We start from the raw sequence: 26,651 nt of genomic DNA, 5'->3' as shown, positions 1-26,651 counted from the left end.
CGGCTGGTCACCGCGGGAGTATGCGACCAAAACCCTCCAAGGATAGAAAAAAATAAAATCAATTACAACATATGCACATTCAATGTTCGATCGCTCTCGTCCGCAACTAAATTGATAGAACTAAAAGAAGCAATAAAAAACATCAATCACGATATACTGGGCCTGTGCGAGATCCGCCGACTCGGAGAAAATATTATTGAAGACAATAACTACGTTATGTACTACATCGGCTTAACCAAAGGCCAACTGGGTGTAGGCTTTCTGGTTAAGAAAAAGTACAAAGCAAACATTAAAGCCTTTATCGGAATATCAGATCGAGTGTGTATACTGGAAATTATTCTGGAAAAGACACTTTTTGCCTTTATACAAGCGCATGCGCCTACTGAAAGCTCATCGCAGGAGGAAATCGATGCATTTTATGAAGACCTTGCTAAAGCTCATGACTCTATCTCGACCGAATACATTATCTCCATGGGCGACTTCAACGCTCAAATAGGGAAACCGAATCGTCACGATCATTTAGTGACTGGACAATACGGACATGGAGCCAGAAGCATTCGTGGAGAGAGACTGATTCAGTATGCGTATGAAAACAATTTGAAAATAGCAAACACTATGTTCAATTTGAAGAAGCACAGGAGATGGACATGGATATCTCCAGACAAAAACACAAAAAATGAAATCGATTATATCATGATAACAAAACCAAAACTTGTTTCCAAATATGAGGTTCTGTCATCGGTCCCTTTCGGTTCAGACCACAGAATGTTGCGAGCTACATTAAACTTAAACGTAAATAAAAGAAATAGACGCAACTTTTCCAACCCGTCAATCACACTGAAAACACCGAAAGAGCAAGATATTTACCTCGTAAATCTAAAAAAATACATACCTGAACTTATATCGACAAACACTTCCTATAATGCAAACGAATACTGCCATAAGATTGAGCACTCTATATTGAACAGCATTAAAAACATAAAAACAAACAAAAACAATAGAATACTTTCCGACGAAGCACTAGAACTTATGAAAGAACGAAACGAATTACAAAACAAACCGAAATTAAACAAAAACGACAAAGAAAAATTGAAAAAGCTCTACAAAACTACTAACAAGGAAATAAAGAGATGCTACGATACATACAGAATAAATACTATAAAAAAACACATTGATAAGTCAAGGTCAGCAAAAAAGGCGTACAAAGAATTAAACAAAACAAAGACCTGGATCACAAGTCTTCAGCCGAACTCGAGGAACGTTAACACCCGGATGGACATCATAAAGGTTGCCACAGATTTCTATGCGAACCTCTACAGCCAGCTTAATAACACACATCACAGGAAAATTACCAACCAAAACAATAATACATCCCCCATTCCCGATTTTACTGGCACTGAAATCTTAACTCAAATTACAAAGCTAAAATCAGAAAAAAGCCAGGGCCAAGATAAAATATCAAATGAATTTATTAAAATTGCAAAATCCCTACTATTGAAACCTATAAACATATTGTTTAATAAAATATTAGACGAGGAGGCCGTGCCGCATTCATGGACGGAATCAGAAATAATCCTGTTGTATAAAAAAGGCGACCCAAAGGATGTAGGTAATTATCGCCCAATAAGCCTAATGTCTTGCCTGTACAAACTGTTTGCCTCCTGTCTTCTAACAAGAATAACATCAAAGATAGACGCGCACCAGCCGATAGAACAAGCCGGTTTCAGATCAGGCTTTAGCACACACGACCACATACAAGTTCTAGACCAGGTAATCGAAAAATACACAGAATTCCGCAAGCCTTTATATGTAGCGTTCATTGACTACAAAAAAGCTTTTGACACTATATCGCACGATAGCATCTGGGAAGCTTTAGAGTCAATAAACATTGAAGACAAGTACATAAACATCCTGAAAAACTTATACGCGGCAAGTACGAGCAGAATAAAACTAGATCGAATGGGGGCAAGAATTACAATAAACAGAGGCGTGAGACAGGGCGACCCGCTCTCACCAAAACTATTTATCGCTGTACTACAACACCTGATGAAAAATTTACAATGGTCTACGAAGGGATTAAACATAAACGGCAAATACCTAAGCCACCTCCGCTTCGCCGATGATATAATTCTATTCTCCGAGAACCCTACACAACTCAACAATATGATAAACGATCTACATGAGGCTAGCATCAAGGTCGGCCTAGAAATGAATTTGGAAAAGACTAAAATAATGACTAATCACATCACCGCGTCCATATTTGTAAGCAAAACACCACTAGAGTTTGTAGAAAGTTACATCTATTTAGGCAAACAGATTTCATTTAAAAAAGATAGAAACTTGAAAGAAATAGATCGCAGAATAGCAATAACGTGGAAAAAGTACTGGGCACACAAAGAAATATTCAAATCACAACTCAAACCGTCAATCAAAAAAATTGTTATGGACTCAGTGATTCTACCATGTCTTACCTATGGCTGTCAAACCTGGACTTTCGATCAAAAAGCTAGAAACAAAATACAAACAACTCAAAGAAGAATGGAAAGAAGTTTATTGGGAGTAAAATTAAGGGACAAAGTCAAAAATGAGTTCATTCGCAGCAAAACACAATTAACCGACGCTTTAACCTTCTCTCTGAAAATGAAATGGAGATGGGCGGGACACCTAGCCCGATACGACGACGACAGGTGGACCATCAGAGTGGTAAAATGGCGAGGTCCTAGAGGTCGTAGGGCTAGAGGCCGCCCAGGCGCTAGATGGTCAGATGAACTGACAAAGGTAGCAGGGAAAAATTGGTTATCCTTGGCTAGACAAAGAGAACGATGGAAGTCCTTGGAGGAGGCTTTTACCCGAAGGGGGTCCACACTAAGCAACTAAAACCGCAACCCAATTTTAAATTGATTTTTTTAAATTGATTTTACTAAATGAAATAATTTAGTCATTATATAGAATTAAATTAAAATCTATCTATTTATTTCAAAATTATTCAAAATGTATTTTAAAACTTAAGTAATTTTATATGGATTTGTTTGATTTTAGTTGTTATTTTATATTTATATCTCTCAATTAAGCATGCAAAATGTGGAATGAAATAAAGCTTTATTATTATTATAAATGTATGTCTCTTCCAGACCTCGGGACTATAGAGTCCCGGATTTTTGGGAGGCGAACATGGGGCCGAAGCCAACACGCTGAAGCCCTTTTGAGACAACTTTAATGAAATGGTGACACAAAACCGACGATTATCCCTGTATACACTATAGAAATGTACCCAAGGACAATCCCCGGTTCTGTGCTAAACTATTGCTAACTATAGATGAAAACTACTTAGGCTATTGTGATGGGATGCTAATGGACTAGGAATGGGGAAACTACGGGAGCTATGGCACCTGCCGATGACAATGTATTAAATACATGTTAAAATGGCAGGTGGAGACTCGCCAACTCACTTACTGGGCCCCCGGGAATCAGTCACTGAAAAGCAACAAGAGGGCAACAGGGACATGAGCGGCTGAGAAGGGTGAGGATACCTCGGCGGACTTTAAACGCAGATCACGCGCTCCCTGTGGGTCCAGCATCACCGGCCCACTCGCCACTTACCACGAGGCACCTACCCTCCGAGCGGGCTGCTAACCCTGCTCTAGCGACTCCACTCTGACCGGCCGATGAAGGCAAGCCAAGAGGCGGGAGACCTATCCCCCGTCATACTTCACTCCGGCAGGCCGGAGATGGGGGACAGTATACTCTCCCTGGAGCACTCGGATATATAGCCCCGCGGGGTCGCTACTCCCCGTCATCCGCCTCAGATGCCCTGCGGGGCTTATTATTATTATTATTATAGTGAAGGTAAATGTTGGGAAAACGGGAGAAGTTACTCCATTTTTTAAGCTTCCGTCGCGTGTGCAGCCTTAATGGTTACAGCTACACAGAAACCATGTACGACGGAAATATTCTTCATAAAATTATGTAAAAAATATCCCATGGCAGCATATGTCTATCTTTTATGGTTCACTCACAATAACACGTAAAACTCTCGGTAGCTTAGCAGTTCGGAGCTTTCTGATTATATTTGTCTACTATTTCGTTTATAACACTCTCACTCACACTAATTAAACATAGTTAACAGTATTATCTATTAATTAAAAAAAAATGATTTAAACCGGTAAAGAAACACCAAAGTTATACATGAAAAACGGTAATAAGCCACCGCGCGCGAATACTGAATCACGTACGCTATAAGGATCATTTTTGTGCAACGGTCGCCGCGCTCGACGCGACTCGCGGCGCGGTGGCTGCGCGAGCTTCATACAATATTTGGCTGTTGGTGCGATTGATGCGAATTCAGAGCGTTCAACCTTATTGCGCGACTTTTAGGTTTTAAATAATTTATTTTTAACTTTCTTTTGTTGTTATTTTATAAAATAGGTTGGTACCTATTAGTTATTTTTGTGTTTAAATATTCGTTCAAATTACAAATTATTAATAGTTTACATTTTATTACTTAAAGAAGCAGTAGGTACGCATAGATTTAGATAATTGGAGGGGCTGGTGTTTATTATTTCTTCCTCTCTTTGCACAAAGTCCGACTCTAACGCGGACGAAGTCGCTGGCAGAAGCTAGTTAAAAATAAAAGCTAAAGTAATGTCTAAAGTAAAAGTAACGGTCAAATTTGTTTTTTCTATTAGTTTTGCTGTTACTTTAGCCTTGAAAAAACGATTTTGACTACTTTTACTTTTACTTTAGACATTACTTTGACTTTTACTTTTGATGAAGAAACTGGCTGTTAATCGTTAATTTCAGGAACTACTGGAGCTATTTGAAAATATATTTCAGTGTTAAATAGCTCATTTAATGATTTTCATTGATTTCAGATCTGCTATAGAAAATAATTGTTCTTGTGTCAAAGAATTTATACAGAAGAAGAAAATGTTCGAAGATACATTAAGTTTTATGACTATCCTATGTTGGTTGTTTGGTAAGTACCTATTTTAGTAATATTACAAATATTTTGTATCTCATTAACTTGTCTATCTATTTTGTCTGAATAAATGGTTTCTCTTTCCTGTTTTGACGTGATAACGTCTTTAAAATCGTTTTAGTCGGGTGACATGTTCAGAAACTTGTGTCACACCAAAACCTCACGAGCGCGATCGCAGGTATAACGAGAGAGAGACGGACCGATCTCCCGTCTCATCTCGAGCGCTGCCAGTCATTCCGTGAAACTTGTCACGCGGAATCCTCACGAGCGGAGGCTGGCATAGCGTTCGAGTGAGTGGACCGATCTTCCGTCTCTCTCACTCTAGCGGCATACAAACGAATGGAGATTTTTACACCCGAAATTTATCATCAAAAGTGTGAATAAAACGATAGATGTAATTTAAAATTTGAAAAAATTGTTATCTTCATTAATAGGCATGATGACAGTAATCAAAAATCATTAAAATAATATATTTATTAAATTAAACTTGAAACTTGGAATATAAAACGCGCATTGTTTTCTTTATTAATAATGTGATTAATATGTATCTTTATAAAATAAAATTACGAAATAAGGCAATCCGCCATGATATCTTGAACACTAATCAGAGCTCGTGACGTCATCTCTCAAAACAACTCGCGCGAAAGCGCGCGAACGTCACATTTCGTTATTGTGAACTTCCACTGCGATCTTTGTTTTTAATTAATTAATTGTTTATAACACGAGTTATGGAGCCCAGATTTATCAAGGCAAACAGCGCTAATTTGCCTAGAATTGATATCATAATGCTGAGAGAGTTTTTGGCATCAAATAAAGATTTTTGTTCAGCTGAATTTAGAAATGTTAAAACTTCCATGTAAGTATACTAGTTTAATTTAAAAAAACTTTCATGTAAGTGTATTAGTTTAATTAAAAAAACTTCTATGTTAGAATCTAGAGAACTATGTAATAACTTACATCAAAGTGATCTTCACAAAAATAAAGTTGTACCCTGGGCAATATTGCTTTTGAATCTCGCCTTGCAAGTTTAAGCGACTTGTTTCGTATTTTTTTATTGTGAGGAACGTACACAAATAACTTATCAGGAGTTGTTTTGGATGTGTTCTTACACTGGGGGACCCCACAACACCTATGCACTTTCGAATTCATATCTAATAACACAAAAAACTTAATTATTGCACGAGCGTTGTTTACTTGCGTCTTGTAATTTCAGTCGTGACGTCACAAGTGACGACATGACACTGACAAGCGTTTTCGCGCCGGATTCAAAGTGGACAGAGAAAAATGCAATTATTTGATAAAAAAAACTTCGCATTTTCTTAAAATTAATAATTTTTCATATAAAATAGACGTATACCTACATCATACAAAGGAATTTAAAAATTTGTCATCATGCCTATTCCTTACTTCCCAAGAACTTATATCACCATTAAGACGTTATCACGTAAACATCTCAATCGTAAACCTACTTTACAAACAACCAAATTTGTTTTTCTTTCTTCTACTTATATACGGTGGATTTCTATAACAGATATGATATAGGTACTAGCTTTTGCCCGCGACTTCGTTCGCGTGGAATAGTGACTACCAGCAGATTTTTGATTTGACCAATAGATGGCGCTATATGTCCGGAATAATTTTATTTTTGATTTTTTTTTTGTAATAAAAACTATCCTATGTCCTTTCTCAAGTTTCAAACTATGTCTGTACCAAATTTCACACAAATCGGTTCAGTAGTTTAGGCGTGAAAAAAAGACAGACAGACAGACAGACAGAGTTACTTTCGCATTTATAATATTAGTTTGGATGACATAATATACCTCTATGTAATAAGTGGATTATTTCGAAAGCTTTTCTTTTACACATTTTCGTCATTCAAACCCCCCTTTTTTCACCTTTCAGGCGTAGGCGACCGTCACCTCCAAAATATAATGTTCAGTATGAGAGACGGCGGCTTGTGTGCAGTAGACTGGACGTCCGCGTGCCAGTATGCCACTCGCGAGCCCGCGCCCGCCAGGCTAACTACCAATATTGTAGCTGTCACAGATGTTACAGGTAACTTAGCTATCCGGCAGTTAACGCCTATCTGCCAGATACAAGCTGCAATTTAAGCTGCTTAAAGAGGTCATTTCTGCCAGCTGTGACACCAAGAGTTGTAATTTATTTGACAGATAAGTTCCTGATAGGCTATCAGAGACTATGTGTGTTAGTTAAACCAAAACCAAAAGACCTGAGACCAACTCCACGCACTTGGATAACAGTAGCCTATTATAGCCTCCCTTGATAAACATGCTTCTTTAAAACAACATTGTTTTCAAATTGGACCAGACAAATACAAAAAACAAACTTTTCAGCATTATAATACAACTAGCTTCTGCCACCGGTTTCACCCGCATCCCGTGGAAACCTCTGCACGAACCTAGATAAAAAGTAGCCTATAGCCTTCCTCGATAAATGAGCAATTTCGATAACAAGCCCCGGTAACTGGGTTGAGGAGGTCAGATAGGGCAGTCGCTCCTTGTGGCACACTGGTACTCAGCTGTATCCGGTTAGACTGGAAGCCGACCCCAACATAGTTTGGGAAAAAGGCTCGGAGGATGATGACCATACTTTAACATTTTTTCAAATCGGGTCTATAGTTACTGATATTAACGCTCTTTTTTTATCAGCGGTGAGGGAGTGTCAGACTCTTACCCTCTTATTTTAAAAACTGCCACAAGTAGTGGTTTAAACCAGACTGAAGACGTCTTGGTTTGTTACGGTACTTACGATAGTCTTTACATCCTTATTAAAAACGTAGACTAAGAGAAGACTGTTTGGTACTTCGATTTGTCTGTGGTTCAAATAATATCCACAGATTATAAGCAACAAATATTTAAATCATTCGTTCAATCGTTCCGAATTCTATGCGCCGTTCCTTTTTACATTATTTTATTAAGTGCATTTTGATGAAAAATAAATAACTATGATAATAAAACAAATATCTATGCAGTTGAAAATATTACGTTTTATTATTTAATGGTAATTTTAGATTTCTTGTATCTTTTAACGATATACACGATCCAATTATTCTCTTTTAAACAACTATGGTGTTTGCGCGTATAACGGAACGTCAGCGCGCGTATCCGAGTTATGTTTTGTTTTTAGGTTAGGAATAACTTGGATTATTTTCATCCCGATTTAAATGATTAAATAAGACGTTGTGCATCTAATTAGAACCTCTTCAAAATTAAATGCACTATAACTTATAAGTACACAGTATATCGTGTGCATTAAATTACCAAAAAAAAAGGAAACAACATAAAAGTAGAAAACTATCTTTTATTCCGTATCTATTTATACAGTCAAACGCACTGATACATGTTGGAAACACAATCACACAATCTTGTTCGTATTATTTCGAAAAACGTAAATCGATATTTATATCGAAAATTGTCGTCAGGTAATTTGAAGAGATTTTCTCGATGACGCACTCTGTTGGGTCTCCGGACACTCTCAATAGTATTCTAACACATCCAAGTATTCCAAATCACACATATTTATATCCACTTTTGTTTTTTTCATCACAAAACAAATAACCTCAAAAGTAAATAATGTCGGAATTTGACGTTTGTCGACTAAGTACTGCAGTTAAACTAGGGGGCTCGATGGTTTATCTTTTGTACTACAGATAGTAATAGGACTTGCGATAAACTGCGTTTTGTAATAACGTTTTTTCAAGGTCGTACTTAAAGGTAGTACAAAAGCCGATACTTATTTGACACCGCGTTTTATAATAAGAGGGTTACTGACTAAACACCATCGTGTTCCGTCGTAGGCCGCGTATGTACAAGGGCTGCGGTAACTCTTTCGGACAATCCCGCAGCCCCGGCAGGCCTTGGCCCTGCTGGGCCCCGCATATTGACGCTCTCAAGGAAACAGAAACAAACTGTTCAGCTTTTTAATAAAAGTATTATGTTTACTTGTTTTAGTACTAGAAAGTCGTCTGCAAACCATAATGTTATGTTTGAGAGAAAATGTGAAACTTTATGAAGCATTTATAAGGACATCTTTCTATTGGTGCGGACCGGAATTTAAAGAGGTAACTATATTATATTTATTAATTCTAACATATCGGGTGTGTCGTTCATAATCACATTAAATGAAATGCGTTAGTATACTGGTTAATATATACCGATTAACACAAAGAAAAAAGAAAAATACATAAAAATAAAAAAATGAATTTTTCAAACAAAGTAAATACAATAAAAATGTGTGAAAATTAGAACACCATATAAAAGTCAGTCATTACAAACAACTGAAATTCTCCCTTGAAAACTGACAGCTGTCAACTGATCAAAACATTCGATACTCCTAACTTTATCTCTGCTTTACACATGATGTAAATTATAAAAACGAAAATGACTCCTGTGGTTAAACCACTGAATGGATTAGGTTATTTTTTTTACAATTCGCCATAGAATATCATAAATTATATGCGATAGGATTTAATGTGATTGTGAACGACACACCCTGTATATTGTATATGAATCTCAGTTCGTTATTTTCATGATACAACGGCTTTACTGATTGAAAAAAAAAAACATTTTTGGCAATCGTTATGGGTAGTAGAAAGTCTGATAACCAGTTTTACCTTACTGTATTGTGTTGCCTGGGTAATTGGGTCGAGGAGGTCAGATAGGCAGTCACTCGTTGTGGCACACTGGTTCGACACCGACGTAGTTGGAAAAAGGCTAGGCCGATGATGAACCGGCTTTCCAAAATGGAAGAGGTTCCCAATTCGTCGGAATCTTTTATTTTTTTTAAAAGGTGTATTATGATTTTCAAGCTGTTTTTTTTTATTCCTACTTTCATTTTCGAATTTGGTAAAATTTTGTCTAGGTAATTGTCTCTTTGTTCTGTAATATACAAAATTTTCTAACAATTATACTTCGGCCGTTCAGAGAATGCGTTCCTGACACCTATCAGTTAGTCACGACTAGTGATGGGCACAACATAACACTGAGTTCGTTACCGTTCCTTCAAAATGAACCGCCGCATTATTTTAAGATTATTTTCGTTTTAAATTGGCGGAATCATTTGTTTTATATTTTAGTTATTTAAGTGGAAACCAAAAAAAGGTAATATTCATATAATAAAATTGTTTTATTTATTCTTTGTTACAAGTACATTGAATTGAATGTGCGAACAGAATATTAATCAGACTCCGATTTGCTTGAGGAGGTGGTGTCTTCATCATCATCTTCGCCTACATGTATAATTATATTATTATCAATAACAGAATCAATCCTGATATCTCGGTCTAACAAAAGCCGGGTAATCAAATAAAAACAGATCGAAAACACTTGAAAAACGTGGTCTATGCGCACGAAACGACAACGGACGACTGTTTTAGCGTCACAAAATGGCGGCCCATAACGCCATTTGGGGTTACCATTTTTAATCTAAGTATAAAAATGCGGTTTGGTCATAGTTTTATTTTTATATTTCATAAAAGTTATAATTAAGTCTTATAGTCCATTATTTTCCAATTCTTAAAAAGAAAATCAAAACGTATTATTTTATATTATAACTGTATAAGAACAGATTACGATACTTGCCTGTTATTTTTAGCACAGCACTACAAAATATAAACCGCTGACATAACCTTGTAATAGCGCAGTATAGATTTAGAAAAATATTGTTTACCAAGTTATTTGACACTCAGTTTGGCACAAAATTATAACATTCATTGATTATTGATATAATAATGTTGTTTTAATGCTCCTCAATTGTTAAAACGGTAAACAACCAGCAAAAATATTTTTATCGTAACTGCAACGCCATTGCAAAGTTACGTCGTCAGTTCAATCGCGACGTGTCAGGAACGCATTCTCTGAATGGCCGAACTATAACTCTTTATTTTTAGCTCAAACACGTAATAAACATATTGCAAGGAAAAGCAGTGTCCTACGGAATTACAAGAGAGTGCATTGAAGAATCAAACAAAAAGTACAAAGTGGAATATATCAAGTTGCTGGATCAAGTTTTTGAGAATTTCGTGCCGAAAGAAACATACAGCGTTGAAGAACAGGTAATCTCAATATCTCTATACGAGTCTTGTCATATAACTTTACCATTGTGAAGTTGTTACATGGAAAATAACTACCTACCGATACAAAGTCAGACATATTTGACACAGTGCGCAAATAAGTACTTAGTAGTGTTTTGTTCGTACATTTTGAGTAGCGTGAAGTCAGTATAGTCTGTTTTTTAATCTCATAGACTAAATTGACACTTGCAAAATGTCAAACTTACAAATAATGTTGCCAGCTCTTTTGTGCAGTGTTGTACCAACGATACCGATTTGTTGAATCGTAACTTTTTATCGATAATAGACGAATTTATTTTTCATTTAAAGTTATATCTTTACACACACACGGCTGCACGACGTGCTACAAACTGCCAGGGAAATCTGACCACGCAACGTCATGCGTAATCCGACCATGTTTCAATGCCTTTAAATTAAACAAAAAAAAATAGACACCATCAGTGTTGTTCCCGTACGCGTTAAAACGGCAATCTTACCCCTTTTCTCATACGAAACGGCAAAACTTAAGAAATACGGCAACTATGGAACTTGACACCATACGAACTGATGATTCAGAATATTCCTCAGACATGGAGTCATTATCTGAATCAGATTAACACGAATGCCAGTAATTAAATTACATTTTTTCAGGATAACGTATTGTAAAAAACGATACTTGATTTTATCAACGGTAAGTTTCGGTTGTGCCACATCACTATTTAAAAATTGCAATAAACTGTCCACACTCGTAATGTCAGTTTAGTCTACGAGATTAAAAAACAGACTATAGTAGATATCTTGGGATCAGTAATTGTATTTGAAAGGAACTGTATTCATATATGAGGAGCGTTTTTTTCAACGATTATTCTCTTTAGCTAAAAAGTCGTGGTGGCTTAGTGGGTAAATGACCAACCTCAAGTATGAGGGCACGGGTTCGATCCCAAGTCAGGCAAGTACCAATGCAACTTTTCTAAGTTTGTATGTACTTTCTAAGTATATCTTAGACACCATTGACTGTGTTTCGGATGGCACGTTAAACTGTAGGTCCCGGCTGTCAGTGAACATCCTTGGCAGTCGTTACGGGTAGTCAGAAGCCAGAAAGTCTGACACCAGTCTAACCAAGGGGTATCGGGTTGCCCGGGTTACTGGGTTGAGGAGGTCAGATAGGCAGTCGCTTCTTGTAAAGCACTGGTACTCAGCTGAATCCGGTTAGACTGGAAGCCGACCCCAACATGATTGGGAAAAGGTTCGGAGGATGATATTCTCTTCAGCTACTAGACCCATTTACAAAATGTATTCAATAACTGTGTTGCGTCGATTAGATACCTAGTCAGTCGCTGCATAAAGTAGATGGGCACTCAGTTGCAACTGATAAAACTAGAATCCGGCCATAACTTAATTGTACACCGTGACTTTTTAGTCGTCTTACAACGGCAGCCATGTATCCAATGACTAGTAAACGTTCATATAAAAAAAAAATATTTATGAGATTTGAATATATTTTTTTTTAATCCTTTTGCAATCATGCGATCAGTCTCCTGACTATAAGCAGATAAGGTGAAGTTTAAGTGGCGGGTAGGTCACTGCTCCCAGTAGAGCAGGACCTTTCTTTTATTTCGTAATCTAAAAGTCGAAGATATCTCGCCGCTTTTTTAGCCGACGAATGGTCTCAGGTATTGTGAGCTGCCCCGCAAGTTGGTTTGGGTGCTTCTGAAGTCTAATTTTGTAACTGGCAGCATGAAGATTTACTTCCTCTTTCACCATCGGTATGCCGAGTACTTCGTGAACATCTGACATTCTGCTAAACCAGGGTGCATTTGATATTTGTTTTAAGATGTAGTTTTGCACCCTTTGTATGATCATCTTATTGGAGTCGCTGGCGGCACCCCATAGTTTTATCCCATATGTCCATATGGGCTTAAGAATTGATTTATAGATCAAGAGCTTGTTGTCTACAGCCAGTTTAGAGTTCCTGCCTAGTAACCAATGCAGGTCCCTGTATTTGGATTTTATCTCCTCTCTTTTTGTCTGGATGTGTTTATGCCATGTGAGTTTGCGGTCTAGATGCATCCCCAGGTATTTAACTGTTGTGTGGTGTGGTAGTTGCATTCCATTTATAGTCACTGGAGCACAATTTTCCTTGCGCAGAGAGAATGTGACATGCACTGATTTAGACACACTTGCAGCAATTCTCCATTTTCCTAGCCATTTCTCCATCTCATTTAGGTTAATTTGAAGTATCTGCGAAGCTTGAATGGGACACTTGCTCGAAGTGAGTAAGGCTGTATCATCGGCGAATGTTGCAACTGTAACCCCAGAGCCCTGTGGTAAGTCCGATGTGTAGGGAGTGTACAGAACTGGTCCCAGCACTGACCCCTGTGGCACTCCTGCAGATATATCGTAAAACTTTGAGGTACAATCGTTCTCCCGTACCTGGAAGAGTCTATTAGATAGGTACGACTTTAGAATGGCGTAAAATGTGTGAGGTAATATGTTCTTTATTTTATAAAATAATCCCTTGTGCCACACCCTATCAAAAGCCTATTGGATATCAAGAAAAGCCGCTGAGCAGTATTCTCCCTTTTCAAACGACTTCCTCACTGTTTTGCATACTCTATGCACTTGTTCTATAGTGGCATGTTCCTTCCGAAATCCAAACTGATGGTCAGGTATGACTGATTTTTCTGCAAGAGCAGTGGTGAATCTGTGAAGCAAGCACTTTTCAAACAGCTTAGACATAACCGGCAGTAAGCTGATTGGCCGGTACGATGATACTTCGTGGACAGGTTTGCCAGGTTTATGTATCATTATAATTTGAGATACTTTCCAGAGTTCAGGGAAATAACCTATTCTTAACATTGCGTTGGCTAGAATGGTAATATATACTATTCCTTTGCGAGGCAGTTCTTCCAAAACTTTTTTGTCAACTAGATCAAATCCTGGGACTTTGTTGTTATCCATCGACTTAATATATCTGTAGATCTCTCTAGGAGATATTGAATTTAGAGGTAGATCGAGTTGAAGGTCCTGATTTAAGACAACGTCGATATCTGTCTCATCTGTGTTCGGAATGATATATATATTTGAATAATTTAAAAATAAAAATTAATTCATTATTATGATGCATGACGTATATTATAAGAACACCCTGTTGTGAGCGCTGCCCGAATCTTGTATCAATGGAGCGCGGCGCGTTGGGAAGGTACCCACTTTCTACCGTTTGATACGTAAACATGTTTTTTTTTTCAGTATTTTTCTTTGCACCTATTGTCTTAATTAAGTAAGGCTATAAATTAATAATCGTGTCTAGTGGTATTTTATGTCGGATAGATTGAGTGGACCTGACCGAAAGTAACTATCAAACCCTAAGGCTCAGATTCCACCAAGGTGGAGCGGAGAAGTTTTTAAACAACCATTAGAATGTCATTCCCTTCCGCTTAGCTTTAGTGGAGTTTTGTTCCTAATATTTGATACAAGTATGTTCTAAATACTACATTTTCTTTTTACAGGTGTCCTGTCTTCTACAGCACTGCACAGACCCAAGAATTTTATCAATAACGCCGTCGAATTGGGAACCGTGGTTATAATCAAGTGGACCTACTGATATGAATCATAATATCTTACTCTTTTTTACTACGTACGTAATTATGTACTCATTGTTTATTTTTTCAATAAAAGTTATTGCTTTCTTTCAACAACAGTTGTTTCATTAATGAAGTCTTCTTCACCTAACTTTTTGGTGTCCGTTACCCAGGCCAGATGTTGTCGACAATGGTCATTTGAATCTTATAGATAATTAGTTGTGCGGCTTCTGTAATTGTTGCGCACATTTATAAAGGAGATGGCCAAAAAAAAACCCAGAGTCGACAGAAACTTCGTATGTATGGTTGGATTCAGTATAATGTGTAGATTACAAAAAGTATTTCATATCATCTAAAAACCATGGGGTTCTCTTTTTACAAGGTTTTTTTCCAAGAAGATTTTAGTACATACAAAAGCTTAAATTTTCTGTTTGCAGTTCATTAAAAGTTGCGCATAGGGTAAGAACTTTACACTCAGGTGTACATATGTCTGTTATTATAGCACTATACACGAGTGATGGTTTAGAACTGACCTGATGATGGAGAAGAGAGAAGCTCAAGGGAACTCGGCAATGGTAAATATTAACTACCTCGTGTTTGGGCTTATATTATTCGCATTGACGAGAACTTTTCACTAATGTGAATAGTGATTAAAAAGCTAAAAAAAAAATTAACCTTTGCCAGTTCAGAAGTTTACACATAACAGGGAAACCTCTTCAAGTAGGTAAGGCGGTATTTAGTCGTAGGTATCTGGAGTGGTTCATGACAATAGTGCAATGGGTGGGGGTCAAAACTCAAACTCAAGACCTTTTGATTACCAGGAAAACTCTGTAACTATGGTGATGTTACTCTTCGCATGTATAACGTTAGTATACCATGTTTTTTATGGTCCTTTATGCAAATAATCTTTAAAATCAACATAAATTCAACATAACCTATTTTTGTGAAAATATGATATAGCTCCTATACCCCATGGATTACAGACTGGATTTTTTGGCACCATCAAAGGTCTATCATAATGAACCCATTGGTACCCATTTTGTTGCTGTCGATTCTGGGTTTTTTTACTATGAAAATTTGGCCATCTCCTTTGTTGCGCTTAGGGCTTGTCCAGAAAGGGCGCAGTACGCGCGAATCACGCGCGAGTCGAGGGTCTGGCGTTATGCACGCGATTTACAAGACCAAAAACGTTACCCCAGCAAAATCTCGAATAACTTCGCAACCGAAGAAAGAACCAATACAAAATATGGCACAACATTTACTTTATGTAGACAACTAATTTTATAGGTAATATTTAAATATTCCCATTAGAAAGAAAAAGGTCTGGCTGGCGTAACGTTACGCCAGCAGGAAATGTTTTTGTGAAATAATTAAAAAACTATAAGCGCAACAAAGGACAATGCCGGATTTTGTATGGACCCTGTCCCCACCCACCAACAGACTTGAAACTAGTGTCATCGGAGGCGCATCCTTCGATAGATCATGATTATCAAAACGATTTACTCCAAATGTATGGGGTTTTGGAAATACACGACATTTTAATATCCTTAATAATCAATAAACGTCAAGTTTGTTAACCAATTACTCGGAGTTGCGTGGACCGATTTTTATTATTTTTGTTTTAATGCAAAGAAGGTGTCTCAACGTTAGTCCGATATAATTTTCATCGGGATCTTTTTAGCAACTTTTGAGTTATCACCGGTTAGAATGATAATTGGTTTAATGATTTTGTATGGACCTTTACTGACTCCAACAGACTTGAAACTAGTGTCATCAGAAGCGCCTTATCCGATAGATATTTTTTTACTGTGACGACATACTCTAAATGTTTGGGGTTTAATGAATTATTTTTTATTTTTAAATTATTCAAATCTCATAATTGTTTTTTTTTTAATATTAACGTTTACTAGTCATTGGATACATGAAGTGGGCTGCCGTTGTAAGACGACTAAAAAGTCACGGTGTATACCTACTAACCTAACCTAACGTTACGTTAATTGTGGATACTAAAATGTCGAATATTTCCAAAACCCCATACATTTGGCGTAAATCGTTATGATAGTCATGATCTATCAAAGGAGGCGCTTCCGATGACACTAGTTTCAAGTCTGTTGGTGGTGGTGAAGGTGTCCTCACGACATCCTACATTGCCTCTTCAAACCGATTATTTTAACCGATGATAACTAAAAAACTGCTTAAAAGATCTTGATGAAAATTACATTAGACTAACTTTGAGATAGATTCTTTAAAATAAAAATAAAAACATCAAAATCGGTCCACCCAACTCTGAGTAATTGGTTAACAAACTTGAAGTTAATTGATTATTAAGGATACTAAATTGTCTTATAGTTCCTAAACCCCATACTTTTGGAATGAGTCTCCATAATAAGAAATGATCTATTAAATGAGGCGCATCCAATGACACTACTTTCAAGTCTGTTGGTGGGTGGGGACGTTTTTAGGCATTGTCCTTTAAAAATGTGCGCAACAATTACAGAAGCTGCACAACTAATTATCTATAAGATTCAAATGACCATTGTCGACAACATCTGGCCTGGGTAACGGACACAACTTTTTGAGTATTTTGGTGTAAGCTTCACAAAAAAAAAAATCAATACGGTGGTGCAGTTCCAAGATAGTAAATAAGACAAATATGTATTTAAATCAAAAGTTTTATTGGAAATTAACTGGTTACATCTACATAGAATTGTTTATACAATATTATATCGCTTACAATATAAATGGGGTTAACTTAATTGGAAATATAATCACAATATAACAGCCTAATTTTGTACAAAGTTTAATAAAAAAAAAACTGTTTTTTAATTAATTTTGTTCTTGAAGTAAAAAAAATATGCTTCACTCTAAAAAGCGATTCAAAATGGCGTCGAATAGCTGTCATTTTTAAGTTATACAGCCTAATCAAGATGACAGATTTTTTTGCATAAATATTACAAAAAAATAACTATTTGTGATAATCTTTGTCCTACAGTTAACTTTAAAAAGACAAATAAGATATTAATACCACATTTATTTTTAACCGAATCTGTCAAATTTTACCAATCGAACATTAATCTTCCACTATTGTGATAAGGTTAAAAATCTATTGATGACATTTGACAGATTGACCTAAGATGATGTCTGTCAAAACGTCTATTTTTCAAAGATGTTTTTCTACAATAAAAGAGTGAAACAGAAGCTATAATTTTAATTACATAACTATATATTTCTCTGGTGTATTTAAGCAGTTTTCTGCAGATATTCGTCGAACAGGTACAAGGCCAGAGACAAGTCTTGTCCGTGGTTGGCGGTGATGAATTTCTTAAGGTCTGTGGTGTGACCGGCGAGTTCTCTGATCTTCTTGGACTGGTCCTCAATGAATTCCTCTTCGAGGTATTGGGCAACCTGTGATACACATGTTTATAGTTATTAAAATATTTAGAAGATTTTGCAGGTTATATTGGTCGTCGTGGTGGCCTATTGGGCAAAGAACCAACTGTAATTGAACATCCTTGGCAGTCGTTACGGGTAGTCAGAAGCCAGTAAGTCTGAGAACAGTCTAACCAAGGGTATTGGGTTGCCCGGGTAACTGGGTTGAGTGAGGGGATCAGATAGGGCAGTCGCTCCTTGTAAAGCACTGGTTTTTTCGTGATTTGGACAACTATCTGCGTGAAAAGAACTTTTCTTCCCAGGAGGCAGAACACAATTCTTTCACACAGTTTGTGCAGTCTAGATCCTCAGAGTTCTATCGTATAGGCATAAATGACCTTCCTATTAGATGACCGCAATGTATAGATAGCAATGGCAACTATTTTGAGCAATTTAGATTTTCAGTACAAATCGGAAATTTCATACTTTATTTAACCCCTATTATTAGGAAAAGACCGTAACTTTTGCTTTACAACTAATTAGACCTGCCGCTCAATCAATAAGAAGAAAAAGATTGCCAAATGACTGTATTCTTTCCACCTGCATTTTCTATCTGCGCTCTAAAGTTACAGGATTTTCAAAAATTTTACACATTCTACTGAACTTTTAGAAGTCACGAAGAATTTACAAAAAAAATGCACACATTTTTTATCTTTTTACAACAAAAGTAGTCTAAAACCTACCTCAGGATCATGCAAATGCTGGCTGTTCCTCGTAGCCTCCCTGTGGATATAGAAGGCGCGTTCAGCGATCTCCTTCTGGGTGTCGAGCGCCTTGGCGAGGGCTTCGAGCTCGTGCAGTTCGACCGTGTAGTTCTTACGGTCTACCTTCATTGTGCTGCGCTGGTCGAAGTTCATGGTGTCACCTGGTAAGAAGGACGTAGTTAGGAATATCTTTAGAAACACCAGGGCCAATTTTAAATCGCTAGATAACTTTTATCTAAAGAATATGTTTGACGTTTTGATAGCTTTTGTGTATAAAATATGTCTAATTTATATATTTTTTACTCATATTCAGCTGATGATTGAAAAATCGGCTCTAAATAATACAATACTGTTAACAGTTACAATATAGTTAAGTATTATGGGTCATGCCAAACTAACTGGCGGCTCGCAACTAACTTCCGAGCATAAGCACGCCCATGTGGCCATACGCTGCTCCCAGATTGTCAAAGCTAAATCATTTATTGAAATTATCTTTTTACGACAAATTACATTAGACAGTAACTCCAAACCTTAATTTGTTACACCGATTTTGTAAAAAATTATGAAATCCGAGGTAAAAAGAGAGTTCATGGAGTTTCTTGCCTCTCTGAGATTTTCATAATAGAAGTATTAGGTCTATTTGGTATAAAAATTTGAGTTAGCAAAAGAAGATCGATTTTTACTGGAAAATTTTAACTTTTGTGGTACCAATCACTAATAGAATTTGGAGAAGATCAGAAAGCTGATGATTTAATTTATATAAAACTTTTTTATCAGGCAACTACGGCCCATAGACACCTAAAACTACCAAACATATAAACAAAAATATTTAAATCAACTTACCCCTCAGCGTAACATGCTTGATGATATCAATAGTCTTGCCCCAAGCTTCATCAGAAAGCTTCTTAAACAGCTTGCTAAACCCAAGTCGGTTGGTCTGATAATTGTTAAAATACGCAGCCGAGAGCAGATATTCGTAAGAACGTTCTAGATGCAAATTGGCGTAGGCTTGCAATTCTGTTGCCACGTTGCCATGACGACCGTATTCGCCGTAGACAGCGTTACACCTTGGGAGCGCTGTTTTGGGATTTTAGGTTATGTTAGAGGTAAGTAAGATGAGCAATTTTGTTGCGCAATATTACGTTTTGTTCAATATTGACTAGTATAATTTTGAGTGTAGCGAGGAATTCAAATATTTTATAACGAATGTTAACTTAGATTAAATTAAAAAAAAAAAATCATTTTGTATTTGAATTTCCTTCTACCAGTTGTGGTTAGCACCTTAATATTGAAGATTGCGCAATGTTTTTTGTTGCACAATATTTTTATTGTAATATTGCGCAATATAATTGACCGACTAGGTACGCACCTTAGAAGAGAAGCCCAATTTCTGACCCTAGGTTAATAATATTCAAGTCCATTACGAAAGAGCAAAGGTGTCATTTACGAAAGAATTTGCGCTCCTCGTCCCAATAGGTTTGTAGTTAAAAGTATATAAGCATACATAACGGAAGATATATAAAAAATTAAACATATACTCGTTCGTGTTAACTTTGAAAATTGAGCTTAGAAAATCATAAAAAACAGTTGTTTTAAGAAAAACTAATGTTTATGTTGTCGGTGAACTTGGGGCTCTGTTGCTTTTATCATCCGTTAGATATGCTTTCACTCTGAAGAATCAAACTATAAGATAGAGAAATCTACATATAATAGAGTGCAATGTGCTGTGCACTACAAAAGTAAAGGAAAGTAAGCATATTATTTATTTCCATAGTGTAATTCTCGCAAAACTCGATATAACGTTCGGTACTTAATTAAAATCCACGACTTGACGACAAAAAATAAAACCGTTTAAAAAGGCGAGAATTATACTTAAAATAGTTGACGCTAAAATTTCACTAAATAATAATTATTATTGATGAAATTATAGTTTATGTTTTTTGTTGTTCATTAATATACTTCAAAATGAAGTTTGTAAAACTTATTTACTCCGTAAAAAATTGTAGCGTCAACTTTGTATTAGTTATATAGGCTAAATAATAGTTATATACATGAAATAATATAGTTATATAAACTGTTAATGTGTGGTAGAGAGTACGTGAGCCACAGAAAGATGACCTCAGATAATGCAAGTGTGTATGAACATATGAAAACATGATACCACCTTTTAAGGGCAGTCGTGTAAATAAATCTCTCTTATACGTTTTTAAACTAATTAATTTTTTGTGTGTACATGCTACTTTTGTATTTTTTTTTTCTGAGTTTTGGGGAAGACGTTAAAAGAACGAACGAAAAAGCTACGATTCTGCACTGCACTTGCTCTGTCTATTTATTTTTAAGTGTGTAGTAAATAACAGACAATAAGAAAAATAATAATAGAGTGGTAAGCAAAAAATATCTAAAGTTATATCGACTGCAAGCAAGCAATACCTCCTATCTGACATTTTTGTTTCAAAAAACCAAAAAACTTGTATCTACCATAAACTACCTTTAGATTCAAAATAAAAACAAAAAACTTTATTAATCAATACTATGCTTAGAAAAAGAAAACTTGGATTTTCAGTATCTCATTATACCTTCCTCGGAATAAGGATTTTATTAAGTTTTATTATTGTTCCCCTTTAAAATCCACCCGGAGTCAGATAGGAGGTATTGCTTGCTTGCAGTCGATATACGGAAAATGCTTTATTAAGTATCCAAAAAAAGAAAAAGTTAGAGATAAATAATTATTTAAACTGGGTTAGCAAAGTACTTGAAAACACGGGAGAAACCGTGGGAAGCAAGCTAGTGTTTGAATTATATTAAAACCACTCTACACCTCGCTATATTCATAGAAATTAAAGAAAAATATACAGTGTAAGTCTTTAAAAAGGCACATACCAAAATCTTAATATTCAGTTTTTTAATAGAATTTTCAAAAATAATTTACTAACACACAGGAAAAATATGACGAATTTGACTGTTGTCTTTTGAATCTCATTATTTTTTTCGAAAACAAATTAAAGAATTTTATAAAGACTCACACTTTAATAAATATATTTCTAATTAGAAAGCGGTGTGCAGAAACTACATCGTAATACAAAGTGCAGTAATAATAATTATATTACTTTATTACTTACTGATTTCTGCAAGATCAAAGAGCAAACATTAATTTATTTCATTAATTATCGCAATAATATTTATATTAATGACGTTAATTGACGGTATGTCACCCATGATTTTTGCCCGAAATAAACGTCACTTAATTTTTTTTTTGTTTAAGTTAAGGCACCCCCTAGACATACAATTAAATTGCGCAATATTACAAAGAATGATGACTAATTTTTTAAGGAATCTAAGGCTCGAGTCTTCTTATTTAATAATGTGTCAATTGGATATCAATTGAATCTCAATAGCCGTTGACCTTAGCGAGCATACTGCTGCTAATATAGGAGCAATCGTTTTCTAATGGCTTTCCATTGGTTTGGTGGTCTGTTGTACTATTGCGTAGTCTGCCCTACAATCGTAAATCAATTGAAGACAATATGATTAATTTTAGTGTAATATTGCACAATGTTATTGTATGTCTAGGAGCTACTAAACTAGGAAAAGTTCTCTCTATTCAAATGTGTCTCCAAATATTCGTGAATTTTATATTTTATATATCATTCAGTGACGTTTAAATTAAGAGTTATGATATACCGGCTAGTGTTGTAATAATCCCGCGTAAAATATGAGAAAGTTTATACTACTTTTTATATCATAAAATTGCAATGAAAAATATGTAAATGAAAGTCATAGGTATATTTCAAACACACAATGAAAAATTCATTCGCAAATAGGCAGAGATTTGAAAATATTAAAAATATGGAACTATGAGCATAAATGATTTAATTTTAAATTCTTTTCTATCCTATATGAATTCCCCATTAGTACAAAATGAATCATACTCTGTTAAATACGCCCCGTTTTTTTTACTTACAATTCCTTCTAAACTCTGAAAGAAATATAAGAAAAATATATATAATAAAAAGAAAATATATGTACATATACTATTATTATATGAAGAATACAATCATGCTCATAATAAATAGAAAGATAAAAAGAAAATAGACTAAATAATATTATAAAAAATATATGTTGTAAAAAATATAACAAAGCCAGTATATCAAAATGTAATATCACAGATTACATAAGCATTAGATACTCTACAAATTGATAATAATTAATCATAAATCTTATTTAAAAACGCTGTATACTAAGATTCCTAGGCATTTGCAAATTTATGCATATAATATGCATTCACAAAACTAAAAATAAATGCATCAAATTATCATTTCACTTCTCGCGCAGCGATTTTGAAAACTTATCATGTAGAATCTCCATTGTTTCTGTTATCTGTGACATTTTTGAACACATCAATTTATATATTTTTTTAAATCTATACACCTATTATAGAATCATCGGCACGAATCTTGAGCGCTGACCTTCACCTGCGCAGAAGTGATTTATTAGCAAAGAACCAATCCCGAGTGACGGCTATGACGCGATGCACTGCGGGCCAATCACCGCTTTAGCCCGCCCCCGCGCCTCACTTCATACCACCAAAGGGACCCAATAAATTACTTCTGCGCAGGTGAAGGTCAGCGCTCAAGATTCGTGCTGATGATTATACTATACTATATATTTTTACAACAATAAGTGAGTCTTACCGAGGCTGTTGGAAGCCTGAGCGCAGTCCACAGAGACGTCTTGGTAGCAGGTGTCAGCTGCTGAAGTGCTGGCAATGGCCAGGAGGCAGGTGGCTGCTAGGATGATCAGCTTCATGGTGCTGGAGTTCTGAAGGAACAGTAAATAATACATTTTTAGTTATTAAGACAACGACTTTCAGTGGGAAATCAAATTAAATATTAAAATTAAGAACTTAAGCCTTTTTAACAGATATATTTTTCAGACCCAGAAGGTTTTAGATACCTGTTATCTATTGAAGTCGGTTTTTTTTTTGTTCTGTATGTTGATGTTAAATTATTAAATGCTAAGTCGTTCAAAATGAAGAAAACATTTGGGTGTTTGTCATATTAAAAAAAATTACAATATATTTTTTGTTGTTATAAAATATTTATTTAGTCACTATAATTTATTCTCGTAATAAATTTATTATGTAATAATTGTTTAAATAAATAATGTATACTACTAACAGCTCTCCAAAACCTAAAGGTAAAAGACCATCTCAAAAAATCTTACAAATCGGTTCATTAGTTTCGAACCTTGAACAAACAAACAAAAAAAACCGGCCAAGTGCGAGTCAGACTCATGCACGAAGGGTTCCGTACCATTATTTATAAAACGGACGAAAAAATCACGTTTGTTGTATGGGAGCCCCCCAAAATATTTATTTAATTCTAGTTTTCAGTAGTTCAGTACTTCTAGTATTTGTTGTTATAGCAGCAACAAAAATACATCATCTGTGAAAATTTCAGCTCTCTAACTATCATGGTTCATGAGATACAGCCTGGTGACAGACGGACGGATGGACGGACAGAGGAGCAAAAACAATAGGGTCCCGTTTTACCCTTTGGGTATGGAACCCTAAAACTATTCCTCTCCATCATATTATTATATCATTTATAGTATTGAAGTAAAGATTAGTTCAAATCATAATATCTTGACAAACACTGATAAGGAACAACAAAGAAAAAGTTTTGTACTATCATTGAGATTAATAGACTACTTTGTATCTATGGACTTTAAACTACTGAACATTCTATGTTGAAAGAAATAAAGATTTATTATGCTATCCTTAGTAATGTTACAAAGAGGATATTTTTTTTTTTTGTTGTGTTACCCTAGAGTAACCCGGACAAACATTAAAAAAACCCGGACATTTGGCGTAAATCGCATTTTTTCCCCGAAGGAGTACGATTTTTTTAAACAAAATAATACCTAATTTGTAATCCATTTACTATTAACACATACTTAAATCCAATGAGGTGCTTCCTTACACGAAAAGTGTCCGGGTTTTCCCCGGACACTTCTTGAAATCCCGCCCGGACGGCCTCCAAACGAGGACAAATCCGGGGAAACCTGGGCGGATGGCAGCCCTACCCTAGAGCAGTGTTTTTCAACCTATTTCAGTATGTGACCCCTGGTTTGAAAGAATATTTTGCGACCCCCGACCCTCCGCTTTTTATTACAATACGTTACAATACATTAATTAATACATTACATTACTTTATTATAAATTCTCTTACTTAACAATATATAAATATAAAAATCCTTTATTGTTTTTTTACTGAATTTGTTTTTAAACGGTTTTTTCGACTCCTGGCAACCCTCCTACAGAAGCTTGACCCATAGGTTGAAAATCACTGCCTTAGAGGCTCAGTAACAGATATGATAAATTCATTATTTATAGGCTACATTTTAGAAGTTGAGTTCCCAAGGGTGTTACTGCTAGAAAATAGCTGGTAGCTATTAGTAAAAGACATCTATGTAAAATGTAGAAACCAATTATTTATAACAAGAAAATCACAGTCAAACCAAATGCTGAAACATAATCATTAGCTGTCATTGTCAATTAAAATTATTATTGCTTACACAACATAAATGGATTACTTTAGCTATCTCAAGATTATAAATATAATCATATTATGTAAAATATTGTCTATATCTACAAGTTTTTTATCAAAATATGTTTGAATAATCTTAATAACGTGTAAGTTAAATAAATAAATCAAAGCTAATAATGATAGTAAATTAAACAATCAAAGCTAATAACAATAGATTGCAGATAAAGATATTTTTATCATGTAATAAGAAGCAATATAAACATTATTAAAAGATTAAAGAATTACAATTTGATTAATGTTCAGATAAAAAAAAGTCGTAAAAATCATTGATAAAAAGTATCTAATACAAATATGCAGCATAACTGGGTTGAGGAGGTCAGATAGGCAGTCGCTCCTTGTAAAACACCTGTACTCAGCTACATCCGGTTAGACTGGAAGCCGACCCCAACACAGTTGGGACAAGGCTCAGCAGATGATGACAAATATGTCTACCCACAGAGTAGAAAATAAAATTTTCAAAAAAATAAAACTGATTTCATTAGATAAAAAACATAAGACCTTCTGAGAAATACTATTATAAAACCTGCATCAAAATCGTTTCAGCAAAACGTGAGATAATCGCGCAAACAAACAAGTCAAAACTAAAAACCTCCTTTTTCTGAAGTCGGTTAAAAAGTAGCTTGGTGCCTATTACAAAATACGCCTACCCACAGACACGAACAATTGTTTTTTAGAAGAATATTGGCAATATTTTCTTTTGCGTTGTTCCGAATCGCGTTGACTTTGTTATTATGATACAAAGTGACAAAGAGGCGTATGCAGATGTATATAAAATGGTTTAATTATTACGCATTTATTTCTTCTGTGCATTAATAATTTCCTAGTAAATTGTCGTTAACTTTTACACTAAACACGTAATTATTAGACAAAGGACAACTTGACAGCGGACAATGTTTTTAAAATTAGAACTTCCGAATTCCGAATCAATTTCAAAACATTAAAAAATTAAACAATTGAAATAATAACAATAGATTGTTTAGAATATTAATAGAAACACAATCAAATTAAGTCGTAAATACGTAGAAGGGACTCACCAAAATATTGTAAGGCGATTAAAAACTTGAATAAAATTTGCAGCGAAGAAGATTGTGCCGTCGAAAGTGCCTTTACACACACTGGCGCAGAAGGCGACTTTAGACAGTGACTATTAAACTGATAAAACTCCGTTCGACGGAGAGCACACGTAATTATAAAATTTATACAAACGCAATACGATTGGTAGCGAGCGACAAAATGATAATAAAATTGAATATTTTACGTCTGTCACGTGAAGTTGGCTGC

General features: G+C 35.4%; 2 protein-coding genes across 4 annotated transcripts in view; one reads left to right on the top strand and one right to left on the bottom strand.

Annotated features, from left to right (window-relative positions):
* LOC124644094 overlaps nt 1-14,748 on the top strand; it is a 61,390-nt gene extending 46,642 nt beyond the window's left edge. The window contains exons 38-42 of the mRNA XM_047183307.1: nt 4,872-4,975; nt 6,881-7,033; nt 8,950-9,059; nt 10,887-11,051; nt 14,558-14,748. Coding sequence (XP_047039263.1) covers nt 4,872-4,975; nt 6,881-7,033; nt 8,950-9,059; nt 10,887-11,051; nt 14,558-14,635 — 610 coding nt within the window. The 3' untranslated portion in view covers nt 14,636-14,748. The remainder of the gene's footprint in view (nt 1-4,871; nt 4,976-6,880; nt 7,034-8,949; nt 9,060-10,886; nt 11,052-14,557) is intronic.
* Nucleotides 14,749-17,285: 2,537 nt separating this feature from the next.
* On the bottom strand, nt 17,286-26,611 carry LOC124644342 (ferritin light chain, oocyte isoform). 3 transcript variants are annotated; one of them, XM_047183651.1, is made up of 6 exons: nt 26,405-26,611; nt 23,454-23,580; nt 22,724-22,738; nt 19,606-19,839; nt 18,742-18,923; nt 17,286-18,034 (listed from the first exon to the last, which is right to left on the bottom strand). In XM_047183651.1, the coding sequence occupies exons 2-6, from the start codon at nt 23,566-23,568 to the stop codon at nt 17,870-17,872; spliced, it is 711 nt and encodes a 236-aa protein (XP_047039607.1). In that variant the 5' UTR covers nt 23,569-23,580; nt 26,405-26,611; the 3' UTR covers nt 17,286-17,869. The 3 variants fall into 3 exon arrangements, with proteins under 3 accessions (XP_047039607.1, XP_047039608.1, XP_047039609.1); XM_047183652.1 differs by lacking the exon at nt 22,724-22,738 and adding an exon at nt 21,882-21,887; XM_047183653.1 differs by lacking the exon at nt 22,724-22,738 and having other exon boundaries at nt 26,405-26,610.
* Between the last annotated feature and the right edge of the window lie 40 nt (nt 26,612-26,651).

Source organism: Helicoverpa zea, chromosome 29, assembly GCF_022581195.2.
Source record: "Helicoverpa zea isolate HzStark_Cry1AcR chromosome 29, ilHelZeax1.1, whole genome shotgun sequence".
Taxonomy (NCBI): Eukaryota; Metazoa; Arthropoda; class Insecta; order Lepidoptera; family Noctuidae; genus Helicoverpa; species Helicoverpa zea.
Note: the sequence above shows the minus strand (reverse complement) of the source record. Positions and strands in the feature narration are given on the sequence as shown.